This window comes from Dermacentor andersoni, chromosome 4 (assembly GCF_023375885.2).
Source record: "Dermacentor andersoni chromosome 4, qqDerAnde1_hic_scaffold, whole genome shotgun sequence".
Lineage (NCBI taxonomy): Eukaryota > Metazoa > Arthropoda > Arachnida > Ixodida > Ixodidae > Dermacentor > Dermacentor andersoni.
In genome coordinates, this window is record NC_092817.1 from 155,681,282 (window position 1) to 155,698,815 (window position 17,534).

A 17,534-nucleotide genomic window follows, 5' to 3' on the forward strand; every position below is an offset into this window, starting at 1 on the left:
TTGCTCGTCTTACTGACTCGTCCTTCGCTTAAAATTGTGGTGTAGGTGGAACGTTCCCCGTCCTCGCCACGGAGCTCCGGAGCGGCCACACCGTCGTCTTCTCAGCCATGGCTTCCGATGGAACCATCCCATCGCCACCTACACCTGCGGTGCCAACCACAACGTACGTTGCGGTTCCTAGACTCCGCGATCCTGGGACATTCTCCACCCAAAATTGCGTTGACCTCGACGACTGGCTCAGCATGTATGAGCGTGTTAGCCAAAGTCACCACTTAGACGCTACCATCATCTTGCCAATGTGATTTTTTGTCTGGACGGGACACCGCGTGTCTGGTTTCGCACCCATGAGGTCGAACTCTCCAGCTGGGACATTTTCAAAGAGGCTTCGCGACCTATTTGGCAACCCATCAGGTCACCAACAGGCTGCGCGAAAATAGGTTGCCACCCGTGTCCAGTCGTCGACCGAATCGTATGTTTGCTACATACAGGAAGTGCTCGCGCTTTGCCGGAAAGTCGACGAGCACATGACCGAGGTTGCCAAGGTGGGCCATATCCTAATATGCATCGCCGACGACGCCTCAACTTGCTGGTCTATAACGACGTTTCTACGTTGACGCCATCGTCAAAAATTGCCGCCGCTTCGATGTAGCCAAAAGGCGCCGCGTCGTCCCACAGTTTTCCTGGCTTCCAAACACCCCTGCCACGTCCTCTTGTTCCACTCTTACCGCCACACGACCATTTCAAGAGAACGTCACACGTATCTTTCGCTGTGATTTTGAAGCGGCGAGTCCGGCCCCCTTCATCCACGACCTCTTGACGGTACCTTCGACCAAGCGGCCCCCACTATTTCCGTTATTGAAGCAGTTGTGCGGCAAGAAATTGCAAACCTTGGCATTCCTACTGCCTGCTCTGTCTCCCGACCAGATTCGGTGCCCATTCCCATGTCCGCAACCTATAATGACCAATATTTCGCGCACAGACCACGCAATCCTGCTGAATGGCGAACCTCAGACGACAAACCGATCTGCATCCGCTGCCACCGCGTTGGTCATGTAGCCCGCCACTGCCGGACCACCTGGTTGCCGCCGTACTGCAGCTCATTCACTTATCCTCACCCATACGTCGGTGATCGCCGTTATTCACTTCGCCGTCGGTACCCTACTTCTGATGCCCCTGACAGCTGCTCCTCCGTGCGATTGCCCTCGCCTCAACGCCCTCACTCCCCGTCACCCCAACCTCGCCGATTTTCCTCGCCAACCCGGCGGACGGAAAACTAGGACATGCAGCTGTTAGAGGTAGTGCTGCATCACGCTCGACCTGTCCAAATCCTCCGTTGACGCTCCTCCCCAACACGAACCTAATTGAAGTAGACGTACATGGTGTTCCGTTGGTGGCAATAATTGATACTGGAGCCCAAGCGTCCATAATGAGCGCTAAACTATGTAGTCGCCTCAATAAAGTTCTTACGCCTGCCATCACTCGAGCCGTCACTCGCACAACATATATAAAATGAGCTGCAATGTATACGCAATACAGACCGAAATGTTTGTTTCTGGAATGGGAACATAAGTCCTCTGGCCTATTGCCTAGGTACACTGTTATTTTTCCGTCGGTGCATATGTGTTTGCACTGAACTCAAGATCTAGTCGTGCAAGGTCAGCTAACATATAGGTACTGATAAATTGTTCAGGCTACCTTTAAATGTAAAGAACTTGAGCGATGCTACAACGTAAACAGAACAGGTATTTACTTTAAACAGTTTCAACCGGTGGACCAATCCTGCCCGAGCCCGTGGCGTCAAGCCCGAGCTCGGCCCAGGCCCCCGCAAAACTCTCCGGACGGCCCGAGCCTGTGCAAGTCTCTTATACTAGAACCTACTCCAATAATGTGTGCAAAAAAAAGCCCGCCGAGAGACACACCCATTCACTTGCAAATGTTGAGCGAGCGATGGACCTGGACACTGAGGCGCAACGTAGAGGTGACCACTCGTCTACGGTCCCGCAATTTTCGCTACAACCGAATCACTGTTGTTCCCAGACATGATCACGCATAGCCTTCTTAGGCGCTATGTAGACGCTGATAGAAAATTAGACAGTCGCCAGCACTGTGGCTTTGCTAAGTTTACATTGCTAGCAAATGCTAATGCTTATAGCCAATTTAGCCCGAATGAGCTTCAGGACGTAGCAGTTGGCCTTTAACGTTGTTAGACTACGATGACTCGCATCGCCGTTCGTAGAGAAAGTCAGCAATCTAAATCTGCTATATCTCGCCGACTGAAAATAACGAAACCTTAAGAGACCTCATACTTAATATGGTTAAATTCTGCGGTTTCATGTGCCAAAACCACCATGCCCTATTGAGATACGCCGTTGCGGGGGCCCCTGAAATAATTTTGACCACCTGGGGCTCCCTAACGTGCACCGAATGGACAGCACACGGGAGTTTTGCATTCCGCCCTCCACCCCCCTTTAAATGCGGACACTGCGGACGCGATTGGATTCCTGCCCTCTAGGTGACATCGAAGTGCGGTCGGTAGCAGGCATGCTGTTCTGCACCGGGGAATCTTCGGCGCCTAGAACTCTGCTAAAGGCAAGCCAGCACGCTGTGCTATAAATGCGTGTGAATAGCGACGTTGCGGCATGCCTACCCTCATACCTAATTTACGGCGTTTTTTCATCATTACCAGAATTTTTGTATAATCAGTCATGGCATACAGCAAAATTCTACTTCACGAGCTGGATTACTTTCAACGACGAACAATATTTACGCCAAAAATTACAATAAATATCTGATTAACTAAAACAATTTCTTTTAAATTTACCAATTAAACAAATTACTTTACCGCACCTATTGCAATTTACGAGTTGTAACCGGCAACATTCAATATGTTATGCACTTTAATCGACTTCTGCCGTTGATACCTGTTTCAAGAAATGCCTTCCGAATATGCGTGATGAAACGCATTCGTGGTCTAGTAATATTTTACCTTCAGTATATGAAAACGGGGTTTGTTAAAAAGGTGCTTGCAGGGACAGTGGATCTTTACTATAAGATTGATTGCAATTGATTGTAAGATTGTCAGAAACATTGCAATCTAGCTACGAATTTTCACGTGTTCTCAAAGGGCGCTCTCACCCCTCGCCTTCAACCCTTGCACGCAGGAGATCGCACCCCCACCCCTCTCCGCGCACCTTTGCATGCCTTCGCTCGCATCGAAGTCCCAGTGCGATGTTATCGCACTTGGACTTTACAGGGAGTACCGCTGTGGGATGCCGAAGAGGATGGCGGAAATCCTGCACGAGTGTCCATGTAATTGTTACGACAACGATCAGGAGCGTAATTATCTGTGAGCGTGGTGGGATGTAGGCCTCTATCAATGGCGTCCTTTGTCGTGCCGCCACCATGTTTATGGCGCGCCCTCCACCAGCTGGTTTGTTAGGGTGCCACGATGCGCCCACGCCACTACGCGTGGTGGGAGGGCGCACGCGTAGAGGTGTCTCATTGTTCTGGTACCGCGCCACTCGCGAGAGCAGCGTCGGAGAAGAGCGTGTAATAAGTGCGCTTCTGCAATGCAGTCCTTGCGCATGCGTGGAAGCGAAAGCGGCGCGCCGGCATTGACGCTGTCCTAGAGGCGTCTCAAGTGCGTGCGCGGGCCGCCACTCGTCTCGCCAAAGCACGCGCCGTGCACGCGAAGAGCACACAGTTTCCTACAATGCCGAGAGGGCCAAAGCTCGCGAGCCCAAGTGTCACCGAAATTGGTGACTTGTCTCATGCCCGCCAGGAGAAGCGGGACTCTGAACAGCGTGTCGAGGTCACGTAGTGGGACAGAGTCGACCAACACAGACGCGTAGCTGTCGAAACTTCTGAGGAATGGAATGCTTTGCAAGACTTCTATGAAGACCAGATGGGGGACAACTTATTGGCACGTCATATACGATACGAATGGGATGCAAAATAGGTTAATAATAAACCTGAGAAAGAGAGAGAATGGAGACGTATCTTGTAATAATCCAACTCATTGCACGATCATGTGCATCGGCTTTGTCTTCTTTCGCATCAACGCTTGGTCGAAACTTCTTTATGTGTGAGTTGTTTGGAGTCACATACAAATATGCGGGATTTTTTTATGACATCCGTTAATGTGTAAAGAACTTCCCCGATGAGAATGTTGATTTGCTAAAAAAAATTTTGCGTTAGATAGCTGAATTCAGGAGGAGCGGCAGCAATTATTATATGGGGAGGTCATTATATAAGGCACGGTGGCCATAAATCACTAACAAGTGCTTTTACGACAAAACGAAGGATTGGATGTCGACGAGAGCTCTTTGTTTATAAAACAAAGACGCTTGTTGGACAACAGGCGTTAAGACGGTTAGTGCTCCGATAACAGCGGAATGCACGAGACGCATGTGTACTGATATCGAGGTTCAGGTGGACGTACCCCAGGTGGTCAAAATATTCCGGAACACAACGCGAAGACTTTTCTTGTAGAATGCGATGCAATGGAGCGCTAAATGAGAAGCACCGATCTTTCCACCCTCCATGGTGTACAAAAATAAAAACCAGCGTTCAACGTAACTAGTCCCCGCATCGCAGCTAATACGCAGTATGCCTTCCATAATATCGACTACAGAAAGGAGTGGTAAACTTTTAAGTGGTTGCTCTGCTAGATTGGACAATCAGCTGATATAACGAATTATGTGCGCTGTGAAAAAGCAATGACGCACTTGATGCTGAATGACAATAAATCTCATGACTGTGATCTTATTGTTCATAAGCAGGAAAATTCAAGAATACGGTACATCTAAAAATGGACACCACGCTGATGTTGACAACAAAGAACATTCCCATATATAGAGCCAGATATCGCTTAGTGCGAAAAGCATGCGAAATATTATTTCCTAACAATGTCCTCAAAGATATGACGATAATGCTGACGTTGTGTCCGTGATTTACTTAAAGTGGTCTTATGTACGAGCATGAAGAGTTTTATAATGAGTTAAACTGAAAGCAAGTGGATTGATTTCTGTGTAGAAAGGGAATGTGCCCGAGACTGTGGTGCAGCGAGAAGCGTGACAGGGGGCGCAGAAAAACATCCCACGAAAAGGGCTTACTGCCAATTGAAATTTTATTGTCTGATACGAGGTGCTATATAGGAAAAAGAAGAGAAGGAAAATGACATAAAAATTAAATAGGACACATAAAATAAAGATGTCATCACCGCTCACTGGTCGGTCGATCGAACGCGCATTATCGTCGAATCGGCTAGCATGGCACGCCAAGTATGCCTATGCATACGTAAGCCGTCCCTGGCCTTCTTATCACGAAAGGAATTGACATTTTTAGACAATGGCTGTGCGGCCAGTGAGTGGTGATGACATCGTTATTTGGCAGCTTTATCTTGATATTTCATTAATTTTTATGTCGTTTTCCTTCAGCTTTTTTATATAACCCTTGGTGTCAGAGAAGAACAATCAGTTGGCAGCAAGCGCTAGTCCTTGTTTTTTTTCTGTGCCGCTGACCCGCGTTGCGCTCCACAACACAGTGTCATGGGAAATCAACTATCCCAAACCATCACCCTTCTAAGGTATGTGCAATAGTTACGTTTATTTAAGATCGCCCACAGTGTTTTACGTTACGAAGGCATGAGTTTCGTGTGGCTGATGACTATTCTCACAAGGCAGCGCAAGGCTGGACTGGGTCCAGTGGCGGAAAAGACATGATTTTTAAGTTTTCAGAAGAATAACCTGTAGTCCTTTGGCACAGTTGACGTTTACATCTTGTATGGTTCCGCCATAATTTGCGAGAGGAGGGTTAACTTGTCCGTAGTGGTAAAACCGCTTGGTCCACAAATAGTCCAATGTTGTCTTGGTCATGGGATTGTTGGCAAGTTCTGTCATGTTGGCAATGCTCTTACAAAACCTAAACGTGGAAAACATGAAGACATAAGTCTTGCTGTCACCGATCACAGGAAGGCTACATTACCCTTTTGATATAAGTAAGCATCGGGCATAGCTCGTCGCAGTTTGTTTGTACAAGCATGTTCTCCTCTACAACAGTCGGGACACAGCCCTTCAGACATCGTGCGACTCGCATAGCTTCACTCAAGCAGGAGAGGTTAAGTGCGAGGGATGGGAAATAATGTATGCCTCTAACTTTGCATTTCAATTCATGCATTTGAATGAAATTGGTCGAAGTAATTCATCATTCGATTTAGTGAAGTACATCAAAGAAGAAATATATTTGTGAAATATATCAGGGGAGTAATTTTTTAAAGATACTCTAATGTGATTTCACGTTAGAAATTTTAGTTTTGCTTTGCCAAGTTGTAAGTGACAGTAACTGCTACGTTTACTTGGAACACTTCAATTACTCATGTGAATAAAGGAACGCATCACCCGAAGCATGAAAATGGGCTCCGGGCAATGACTTGTACGGTGGAAATACTTGCAGGATCGTTCAATAGAGTTTCCAGTTGAAAGTGTTTCTAGCGCTAACCTCAATTTAGGGTAAACGCTTCTTTGAATTTCCAGGTACTGGCTTCCGCAGTGCAAAATGTAAATGCATTACAGCAACGCGTGCGATATTCTCAATGCGTGCTTGCGCATTAACGTTTGCATATGGTCAGACGCTTCAGCTAATGCTAGCCATATTCTTAAATTATATAAGCCTCGGCAAGTTCATAAGGCATGTCCGCTCGCCTTATCGAAGACATTGCCAGCAGTTGTATTCTGATTATTTAGTCACCTAACCATTTTGTTGCATGCGCTTTTTGTCCTAACGTTCTGGAATCACTTGGCGAACGAGACATCCGAAATATATCCCGAATGAAAGATCACAGATGAAAGCTTCATTATGAACTGCTTACAGTTGTTACATTTTTTAGTCTTTGCGCACCTCAGAAAAAGAAAGCGCGAAAGCGAGACATTATGTTTGCATCGCCCATCAGGCGTGTTGGTACCGCCCAACACTCAAAAGTTTGGTGATCGAAAAAACTGCTAGGTTTAGTCAGCGCCCCCAACAGTGCGACTAGGCATCCGTAATACAGGCGTTCTGCTTCATACAGCTTGAAGTATTAAGTCGGATGAGAAAAATCTTTCCAAATGCAATATGCCAGCTATGATTTCACGGTAAACCCTGCTTATCGCTGGTCGTTCATTAGTTTGTAGGAGCCTTGTCAACAATCTAGTCGTGTTTGTACATTTAAAGTTAAATAAAGAGTAGGGCGCAAAATTTCAAATATATTATTATATCAACTTCATTTGTGCAAGCGGTATCTCAAATCATTTAGGAGCCTAGGTATGTTAGCTAGCAGACATTGTAGTGGCTATAGTAGCTACTATTTTATGGCGTGGTTCTTTCATTCACTGCCCGCATAGAAGCATGGAGCCAATTGAAGAGAAATGCGCGGGATGGATATTTTTGATATCCATGCCACGTAAGGAAAAGTGCTGTAAAACGTGCCTGCCTTCTGGCCGGTTTTCACTATAAGTATATTAACAATTGTTGAGGACAATAGACTGGCTGAGGGATGAGGCCAGTTTGTACGAATAGTCTGGAATTATTTTCCTTCTGACGTATACACTTATGTCTCTAATCGTGGAGTACGGTAATACCGCACGACAAAGTGCAGTAAATTATTAGCTGAGGTATAGCAGTTCGCATTTCATTCCGAAGGCAATCGCAGCACGTACTTGTAAGTGATGCCGATTCCAAACTCCGTCTTGTTCTGCTTTCCGGCGTTCTCCACGATGACGTCAAAATGCCTGAACGAGTAATACTTTGTTGGGAAGAGTTCCAAGTCAAAAGGTTCGTAGAACGGGTAGGCCACCACAATCGTGCAAAGCCCGTCCGGCGGGACTCCCAAAAGATCTCTTCGGAATGGGGATTCTAGTGTGCAAATCAGTGCGTCGAGCGGCAGTGGCCTCTCTGCGGGAGAAGAAACATAAGGTCTAGAGAGCACGCTAGTGCGATAGGTAACAGCAGATTTTAAAGCAACTCTATAGCTTCACTTGCGTGTTTATGCTTCCAGTAATGTATTTCGAAAATATTTATGCCCCTGACCTGCACCCTTCCCCGAGCTATTGAGCCAGCCGCTCTTCGTCGTGCTCGTAAAGCAGCTAAACTCTTAACGCCAAACTACACGTTCGCTTGCCGGCACGCCTACGCATGCGAAGAGGGTGTAGAACAGATCGTACGAGTCGAAGCGTGGAGCGAATAGAGACATGTCCATACAAAGCGAAAGTATTATATGCCCCATTATGCGAAAATCTGGATTTGTAGCCGGCTGCGTGACAGAATAATGGCACCGAAAGTGACTGCTGGCGCAAATGCTCGAATTGACGCCAAATTTCTAAGGGAGGTTCCTGTAAAGAAAGTAAGTTAATGTCTTTGAAAAGAATATTTGGTAAATGTCCGCCTGTGTGGGACTGTAACCCTGGTATTCCGGGGGGGGGGGGGGAGGGGGGGGCGAGAAGGGTACGCTTCCCCGACTCCAGATCGGCTCCACGGTTCGGCTTGACTAAACGTGCGCCTAGTGCTTCCGCCATTGCATACGTCACGTCGCAGCCAACTGGCTGATTGAACGTTTGGCCTAGAGCGTACGTCGTTGGGCACGTGACGGTGCAGCCAATGGACAGGAGGTGGCGCCACGTCATTAGTGTATAAAATGAGCGTATAAAATAAAAATAACCAAGCAACACTTGAATGCCGCTGGGCCTTTAGAAAAATGAACTTAGAATGTGTACAGAGTGTCCATAGACTTCTTTTAGATGAGTTTGCTATTTTATAGATTTATTTGTTTTTTGATACGGCCTTCAGGCAGTAAAAAAAAAGGTGATAAGGTTTCTATTTATTGCCTACTCATATTCTACAGTCGGTCTATAGAAAAAAGTCGATAAGGTCTTTGTTTCTTTTTGTCTACTTCCCCTTTATAGAACAACTATAGACGAAAGTCGATACATTCTCTATTTTCTTATTTGTCTATACATTGTCTATAGAAGAAATCCGATACGATGTTTAGTTTTTTTTTTGTCTACTTCCGTTCTATACACCAGATAAAGACAAAAGTGGAGGTTGTCTCTATTAATTATCGTTCGTTCTTCGTTTAGAGACTGTCTATAGACGACAGTCGATAAGGTGTTGATACCTTTTGTCTACTCCCGCTTTATAGATGCTCCCGTTTATAGATCTCTTATAGAAGAAAGTCGATAACATGTTCCTTTCTTTTTGCCTCGTTTCACTCTATAGACTACCTCTAGACAAAAGTATGTACAGTCTATTTACTCTTGTTGATCGTTCGTCTATAGACTGTCTATATAGACAATAGATGAGAACGTGTGCATTTCCTTTTGCCTATTCCCAGTCTGTAGATTTCCTCACACCCTTACACACACGCACATGCGCACATTCAGGTGCACACGCAAACACACACACATTATACATGGTGTCGCAGCTAACTTGGACCAAAATTTTAAAAACACCCAAGAGCTCTAGAGAAATCGTACCGACTGCATAGTAGCCGTAGTCGTATGTACTTACGGCCAGTATTAATTTTATCACGATGTATTATTTACTTAAGTAATTTTAATTAGTGAAATCTTTAATTATTGCTTGAATCGCAGCATATCAATTACAAAGTTGTAGGGCACCTCAAATAAACTCCGAATCAAGCATTTGTTTAGTGCTCAGCTTTGTCTCGTTGGTTCTTGCGAGAAAAAACATAAGTGCGCGGAACATCCAAAATACGAAATAGTTACGTGCTCGCGCGCCGCTACTCAAGCGTTCCCCAGCGAATAGCCACGGATACATTGCTTTACTAGCGGCGGCAGCTCGATAAAGTGCATTACGCTATGTCAGGGTCGGGGCATCAAGAGAACACGCCGCTAACGAATTGATAAGCGCACTGGAGCCTTGTACGATGCGGCAATAAGAGAATGCAGCCGTATATATTTCAATGATTGCTTGTAGGCCCTTGAGTAGCGGCGTGCGCGTGCGCATCTATTTCGTATTTCGCGTATTTTGCGGGATTTTTTTTTCTTGGAAAAAACAACCAGGACCATTTCAGCACGAAATAAACGCTTGAGTCGGAGGTTATTTAAGGTGCCCTACAACATTGTAACAGATATGCTTGCGATTCAAGCAATAATTAAAATGTTCACAAATTAAAAATAAGTAACGAAGCAATATTCGTGTTGAAAAACATCCTGGCCGTACGTACTATGGCGATGGAAAGAAAGGCGAACAGCGGAGCGCGTGGCCGAAGCATAACTGCAGGTATAGTGCGCGCCATCCAGTGGTCACCATTCACAGGCGTGCACATGTGGTTCGATCGCGCTGTGCGAGGGTGCGCCCCCTATCCTGCGCTATTTTTTTTTTTGTTCTGCTTCTGTTTTACTTGAAAACGAGGAACAGTAACGGTAGAGTAACGATGACTGCGCAAACTGTACTATCACGATGAAAAGAAACGCGAACCGCGGAAAGCGTGGCTTTTGGCACAGTCAGCACCAGTGCGAGGATACGTGGCCAACTCTCATATGTTTTGGCAGTCGCTAGGCGAATCTCTGCTTTCAGTCAGCGCCACCGAAGCGCTAGAATATTGATCTCGTTGGCGCTATCGCACCGCGTGTGCGTTCCGAGTGCCAGGCATGACTGTAAGATGATAATCTTGCCATGCCAATAGGCCCGGCAAGTAAAATGCGGCACGCTTTCATGCTTTCGCGATGCCTGTATGCTTAACAAAACTGAAGCGTGGATTCGCTTGACAAAAAGATACTTTGTAGTAATTAATATTTGGTGAAGGGTGAATCCACCAGGATGGCGGATCCATGCACCTTGGCATAGAGGCAAACAGGTATGGGGCTAGCTCAGTGCCGCGATGCCTGTCCCAATCGGCGTGAACAGCAGCCCATAGGGAGTCCTTGTTCATTTTATGGAGCTGCAGACGTGACAAGCGTGATTTCATAATTCCCCAGACATTCTCAATTCGATTTATGTGCGCTGCTTTTGTTGGTCACGAAAGCTTACGGATTGCAAGGTTGTCTAGCAAAGCCTCCACGGAACGTGAAGTATGGGTTGGAGAAAGGTTATGCTGATCATAAAACAGCCCATTTTTGAATGGCCCATCAAAAGCAAAGGGCAGGGCAACCTGTTCGATTACATGGCAGTATTCTGCTGCACTGAAGCGTTCATCTAGCCGTATAAGGGGAGACAAGCCTTCGGCTTCGATGACGCTTCACACATTCAAGGAGCAGCGCCCGCTGAGGCTTGTTCGCTTGAAGCAGGTGGGATCGAAGCTGCATAATGTAAAAAAAAAGTTATGTTTGTGTTTACGCACATCAAAGTAGTATAATACGTTTAGCCCAATCGCTGCTGTATGCAAACATTGTTCATGTATACTGTAGCGAAGTAGTCACCTGCTACAAGAACAAGGACTGCGCTGTGACTGTAACGTAGCTTTTAGTCATTCGCTCAGAATGCACCTCGAGCAGTTAATTCATGACATGCATCAACCAAAAAGTGGCCAATCTTATTGCAGAACACATGTCTGAATTTAAAATGCTGAAATATATATATTATGTCCTTTAAATGATCGGTATGTTCAATGGCGCTGGTTGGTTCATCTTTAGAATAATAACAGGAACAGCGCAACACAGGACGAGCGAGTAAACAGGACACAGCGCTCCGTCCTGTTTTCTCGTTCGTCTTGTGTTGCGCTGTTCCTGTTTTTATTCTAAAAACAATCGGTAGTCGCACCCTAATGTGACATTCGTCGTAGAGCTATCTTCGTTAAATTTTGATGCTACTCTGACCACACTAGCACTGAGTGAACGAATTCAGGACCACATATTCAGAACACTAGGGTGCAAAGGCCCATCATTTATGGAGCGCGATGATTGTCTTGACGCCAGAATTTCAGCCTCTCGTGACCCCTCGTGGCAAATGTGCTCTCATCTGTGAACATCACCTGGCCCCAATCCTACACAGACCAGTCTTTGTGCAATTGTGCGAATTGTAGATGTGTGGCTTTGTGGCGATCCAAAAGCAAAGGCTTTCTCGCGGCTTTCCAGCTGTAAAAGCCCGCTTCGCGGAGGCGCTGTCGCACCGCTTGAATGTCAATGTTTAGCCCGAGCTCATTTTTGATCTGCGGCGCTGTTCAAAAAGGATTGTCTACGGCGGATGCAATAATTATTACGTCTTGTTCCGCGGTCGTGGAACGTGGCCGTGAACTGTGAGGAAGGTCCGGGAGTCTACCTTCAGTTTTGCAGTCTTTATAAAGTCTGTTGACTGTCGAAAGCGCTCTTCCGGTAATCTCCGCTATTCTTCTCTGGGAAATTCCTTGGTGGTACAAAGAGATCATTCCGATCCTGTCGGCGTCCGACGCACGCGCGATGTTTTTCTTTCCAAACTGAAGGGACTTAATCCGATAGCTCAGCTCCTATGCCGTAGGAGAATAGATCGCGCATTTGCAGCTCCACTTCCTATCATCGTTTTTATTCTTGAAGCTTGTTCCTTTTTATTTTCATGATCCCCGCTGCCGTGAGGCAGCGACGATCGAGCTCCCACTTAACACTTCAGTTCTGTTAAGCACAGAAGCATTGCGACAGCATGAAAGCGTGCCGCATTTTACTTGCCGGGCATATTGGCAAGGAAAGCTTATCATCTGCCAATCATGTCTTGCGCTACGGTGACGCCTAGCGACTGCCAATGCATATGAGAGTTGGACACGTATCCTCGGACTAGCGCTGACTGTGCCAAAAGCCACGCTTTCCGCAGTTCGCGGTTCTTTTCATGGCGATAGTACAGTTTGCGCTGTCATCATTACTGTACCGTCACCTTTCCTCGTTTTCAAATAAAACTTAAGCAGAACAGAAGCAAAAATAGCGCAGGATAGGGGGCGCACCATCGCACAGCGCGATCAAACCAGATGTGCCCGCCTGTCAATAGTGTTAACTGGACGGCGCGCACTATACCTTCAGTTATGCTTCGGCCACGAGCTCCGCTGTTCGCGTTTGCTTCCATCGCTGTAGTACGTGCGACTACGGCTACTATGCGGTCGGTACGATTTCTCTAGCGCTCTCGGGTATTTTTAAAATCTTCGTCCAAATTAGCTGGGACACCCTGATAATATATATATATATATATATATATATATTATAATGGAGGCGTATTACACGACGTGCTGATGGCGGGTAGAGCGCACCACTGACCAGAGTCTCTCAGCTCGAATATCTGCGGCAGGCGATGCTGTTCGCAATCCTGCTGCCTACGTCCACGCGTTCTTGATTACAATGACCCCATCGGAAAAAGGAGCCATCGTGGCTAGTTCGTCTAAAGATGAGGCCGCACAATCATGTCAGGACTTGAGCCGCCGGACGTTGACGACTTCGCTGTGAAAACGACGCATGTCCGGTAAGTAGCTCTTTGAGGTAGTTGACAGGAGAAGTTCGCTGCAGAACTCGGTATGGTCGATGCTACTTAGGAAGAAGTGTTGAAGCGAGTCATCGTGTGCGGGTCGGTACGGACACTCAAACGACGGTTTCCCGTAAAAAGTTGGAGTCGAGTTTCGAGCATCGTGTTTTGATTTTTGGCGATTCTGATAGTCAGAAGTGAAGCGGCGGGCAAACTGACGATATTCTATAGGTTGCCTTGCGGCGTCCAAAATTGACAGGAATTCTGATGGGTCTGAGTTTAGAACGATTACGACCACAAAAAATATAGAGTGGGGAGAAGCTGGTAGTGGCTTGCGTTGTGGCATTGTGAGCGTGGCTGATGAATGGAAGACCTAGGTCCCAATTAGAGTGGTCGGATGGGATGTACATACACAGCGAGTATGTCGCCAAGGGTGTGATTAAAGCGTTCCATGGCACCATTGGCTTGCAGGTGATATGCGGTAAATGTGCGATGAACAAACAATGGCGCATTCAGCAAGCAATTTTTCAATGATTTCAAACAGGAAGGTGTGGGCTCGGTCGGCGAGTTCAAGAGGGCCTCCATGACGAAGCACAAATCGGCGTATTATAAAACTGGCGATTTCCGGCGCAGTAGAAGCTCGAAGAGCAGCAGTCGCTGCATAGCATGTTAAGTGGTCGACGGCAACTATAATCTACCGCTTGCCGGACGTATTCAATGTAAGTGGGTCATATAGGTCGACGCCGACACGATCAAAAGGTTGAGATGGCCATGGCAGGTAATGGAGTTCACCGGCTAGGAGATGGGGCGGAGATTTTCATTGCTGACGTTCACGGCAAGAGTGGACGAAGTTCCGCCCGAAGGTGTGCATCCGCCGCCAGTAGTAGCAGTGCCCAAGTCGCTCATACGTTTTGAAAATGCCAGCGTGGCCAAACGGGGGGTCGGGATGGAAAGAGGAAGAGATTTCTGATCTGAAGGCTCCCGGGATGACAAACAACTACGTACCTCCCTTTGATGCATACTTGCGTCGGTACAGAAGATTATTACGGATCGCAAAATGAGGAATTTGGCGCCGAAGTGCTCAAAAGGCCGGAACTGTTGAGGTATCCGCGAGAAGGTGGAAAAGGATGCAATTCAGGGGTCATTATATTGTTCGATAGCATAGTGTCAAAGTCAAGAGACGACAATGTGTGCTAACAGGGGGACAGTGGCCTCTAGCGAGAGTGGAGAGCGGGAAAGAGCGTCAGCGTTGGAATGCTTCCAAACGGAGCGATACACCACGCTTATCTCGTACTGCTGCATTCCCATGGCTCAGCGAGCGAAGCGGCCAAACGGATCTTACACCCTTTGGGTTGTACCTTGCAACACAATAAACGTGACCCTTCTAGTCCGCATTTCCTTTCTTTAACGCTGCATGCCCGGTACTTCCCAGTAACGAACGGCATGCGCGTTATCAGCATGACATAGCATTCCCGACACGAAAATAGCGGGCGCAGCGTTTTCAAGAAAGGTAATGCAAGCAAGGCAGATGAAGATCATTGTTTTGTGGCACATATGCTCCCCAAATTGTGTACCATTGTCTCAGAGTGTACGGTGACGTGCGCTTTGTCACGTCGGCGCGATGAGCTAGTGGGAAGCGCTGCGCGGACGTCCGAAGCTATAGCGGCGGCGCTCTACGACTCGATACCAGAGTGAGTAAGCCAAGTCATCGCGGTTGACGGCACTTTTTCATCGCACTGAGGACCCCTTTAAATCATGGAATACTTCCGTAAATAAACTTTCACGACTTACTAGTTATTTCTATTCGTCTTCCCAATCATCTCTTCCTGGACGTACTGTTGTAAAGTTTAACAATCGCCTAGGCATTGTACTAGCTAATTAAACCGTTTTCATAGGCGTCGCTGATATAAATAATAAACCCACTGCTGTAGACAATGATGGAAAAGTAATCTCGACAGAAAAACCGCGCTCAAAGTAAAGTTGTCGCCTGTAACTTATCGCACCGGCGTGAAAGAGCACGCTTCACCGTATCCGCCCATGCGGCTACTTGCGTTATGTTGCCTAAGATCGAGCAGCAGTGGATGACAGCGACATGCACTGATATGAACATTAAGGTGAATATAAGGAAAACAACAAATAGAACTGGTATTCGTTCCTTCTCGTTGCCGCGCAATGATGCCCGGCTGCCGTCCACTACTGTGCAACCGCGCCGTATGCTTGACTACAGGCAATGCACGGTCCCCCTTCGTCGCAACCGTCAGCACCAGACCAAACGAACGGCGCACTAGAAATTTATCAAGCGTGACAAGGCTCCGCGTGTTAGTGAGGGCGAAGTCTGGCATCACTCGGGGCACACTCGCCGTCAGCGCGCGGAGCGAGATAGCAGCGCCCCGGTGTGGCGCCGCAGCCGCTCCGGCCACCTAAGCCGTGGTCCGTTTACTTTTTTGGCCGACCGTACATTGGTAGGAGCTTAAGAGTGAAAATGACGAATAGGTGGCGTCGTGAGAAGTGGCGTTGTCGTATTTTGTCTGTTTCGCAGGCACGGGACCAAGATGAGAGATCTTTGGCGCCACGAAGCAGTTGCGCGATGGGTGATAGTATCGGTGCAAAATTTCGAACAAAACGCCGGAAAAAAGCGAAGGGCAGCGGTCAACATTTTTAACGTGCACTGCTTCCTTGCCCTTCAGCGGTGATTACACAATGTTTCCAACCTAGAAAAGGTACACAAGAAATAGACCGTGAGGTCATATGGCGCAACGCCGAAGGGTTGAAGACAGCTTGTGGTTGCATTACAAAAGAATAATTGGAAAAGCGCTCGGGTTGTGTAAGCTAGTGCTGTCTTTTTGTGCCTTCTCAAGGGGTTACGTTTATTTCTGTAGAGCAGCACTAACCTACGCAGCGTCGACAAACTCGACTACTCATATTTATCAGCGTCATGCCATGTTGAACTCAGCCCGGCCGATACGCGATGCAGGCTTGGCTTCCATGTGGTAGACACACAACTCCTACACGTCCTCTTTAGATCCAGTGATAAAAGAATCTGAACGAGATGCTCTGTATAATGTTGATGCCCAATTACGGATTTCAAACCTCGTGCATCTATTTTCTTAACATACCTAATTTCTATAATAAATGGGCTGATTCAAATTAAATAACCTGGCCTCTTAGAGCCGCTACACATTACCTTTTATTCCAGGTACAATAAATATTGTAAAAATCACATTTTCTGGGTTTCACTTGTATTTTTTAGAGAAATCAGACATGCCACCTGGATATAGTTCTACGTTAAGCAACCTCCGTGAAACAGCTTTATTTATTTATTTATTTCAAGGAACTCCTAAAGTCGCTTACGATGAGCGTATAGCTTAAAAATTCAAACAAAGGTGCAATATAACACATCGAGCTCTTAAATTCTCGAAACATCCCCACTGCCTGCTAGCAAAAAAGATTTCTTCACTGCAAGCTTTGTTGGTGCAGAGAATTTCTAAAGTATGCAAAATTTGAGAGGAATATTGCTTCCATCTTTACCGAGTGTCTCAGGAGTAGGACGTGTCGTGTTAATCTTGGTATGCTTAATTTGAAATTTGTTTGCCCCAAACGTCCATAGGTATTGCAGTGTAATAAAATACATATCGATCGTCTAATACAATGCAGTTCCACAGTTAAGTTCACATTTACATTTCGCATAGAAATATGAAGAATGTGGTCTGTTCTGGTAGGGGAAGTGTTTTTTTAGACTGAATGGGATAGAAATCGTATAAGCGGATCTCATTTACATGAATGCATCACCTAGGTTAGTATATTCACAACGCTAGCAGTTTCGTTCATTTTATTACGCGTTATGAGGCGTTGTTTATCAACACGTGTAGATGGAGCATTAGGAGCCAACAAGGACGTTATTTGCACACTCATCGCTCGCTGTTGAGTGGGAATGCTGGCGATTTGTGTGTAAAGGTCTGATCAAAGGTAAATGGACAGAGCGACCTAGCACGCACCACTACGTATCTTCTATGTTATCTCCAGTGATTTTATCTCCAATAGATAGTTTCTCATTTTAGGTTAATTGTGGCCGCCGAGATTAAATTTATGACAATTTCGCTGAAGTGTTATGCTTGATCACAGAC

General features: G+C 46.5%; 1 protein-coding gene across 1 annotated transcript in view; it reads right to left on the reverse strand.

Annotated features, from left to right (window-relative positions):
* LOC129386506 (uncharacterized) overlaps positions 1–17,534 on the reverse strand; it is a 93,922-nt gene that overhangs the window by 29,319 nt on the left and 47,069 nt on the right. The window contains exons 6-7 of the mRNA XM_072287553.1: positions 7,695–7,929; positions 5,748–5,922 (exon numbers count right to left, since the gene is read on the reverse strand). Of these exons, the coding sequence (XP_072143654.1) occupies positions 5,748–5,922; positions 7,695–7,929 (410 nt within the window). The remainder of the gene's footprint in view (positions 1–5,747; positions 5,923–7,694; positions 7,930–17,534) is intronic.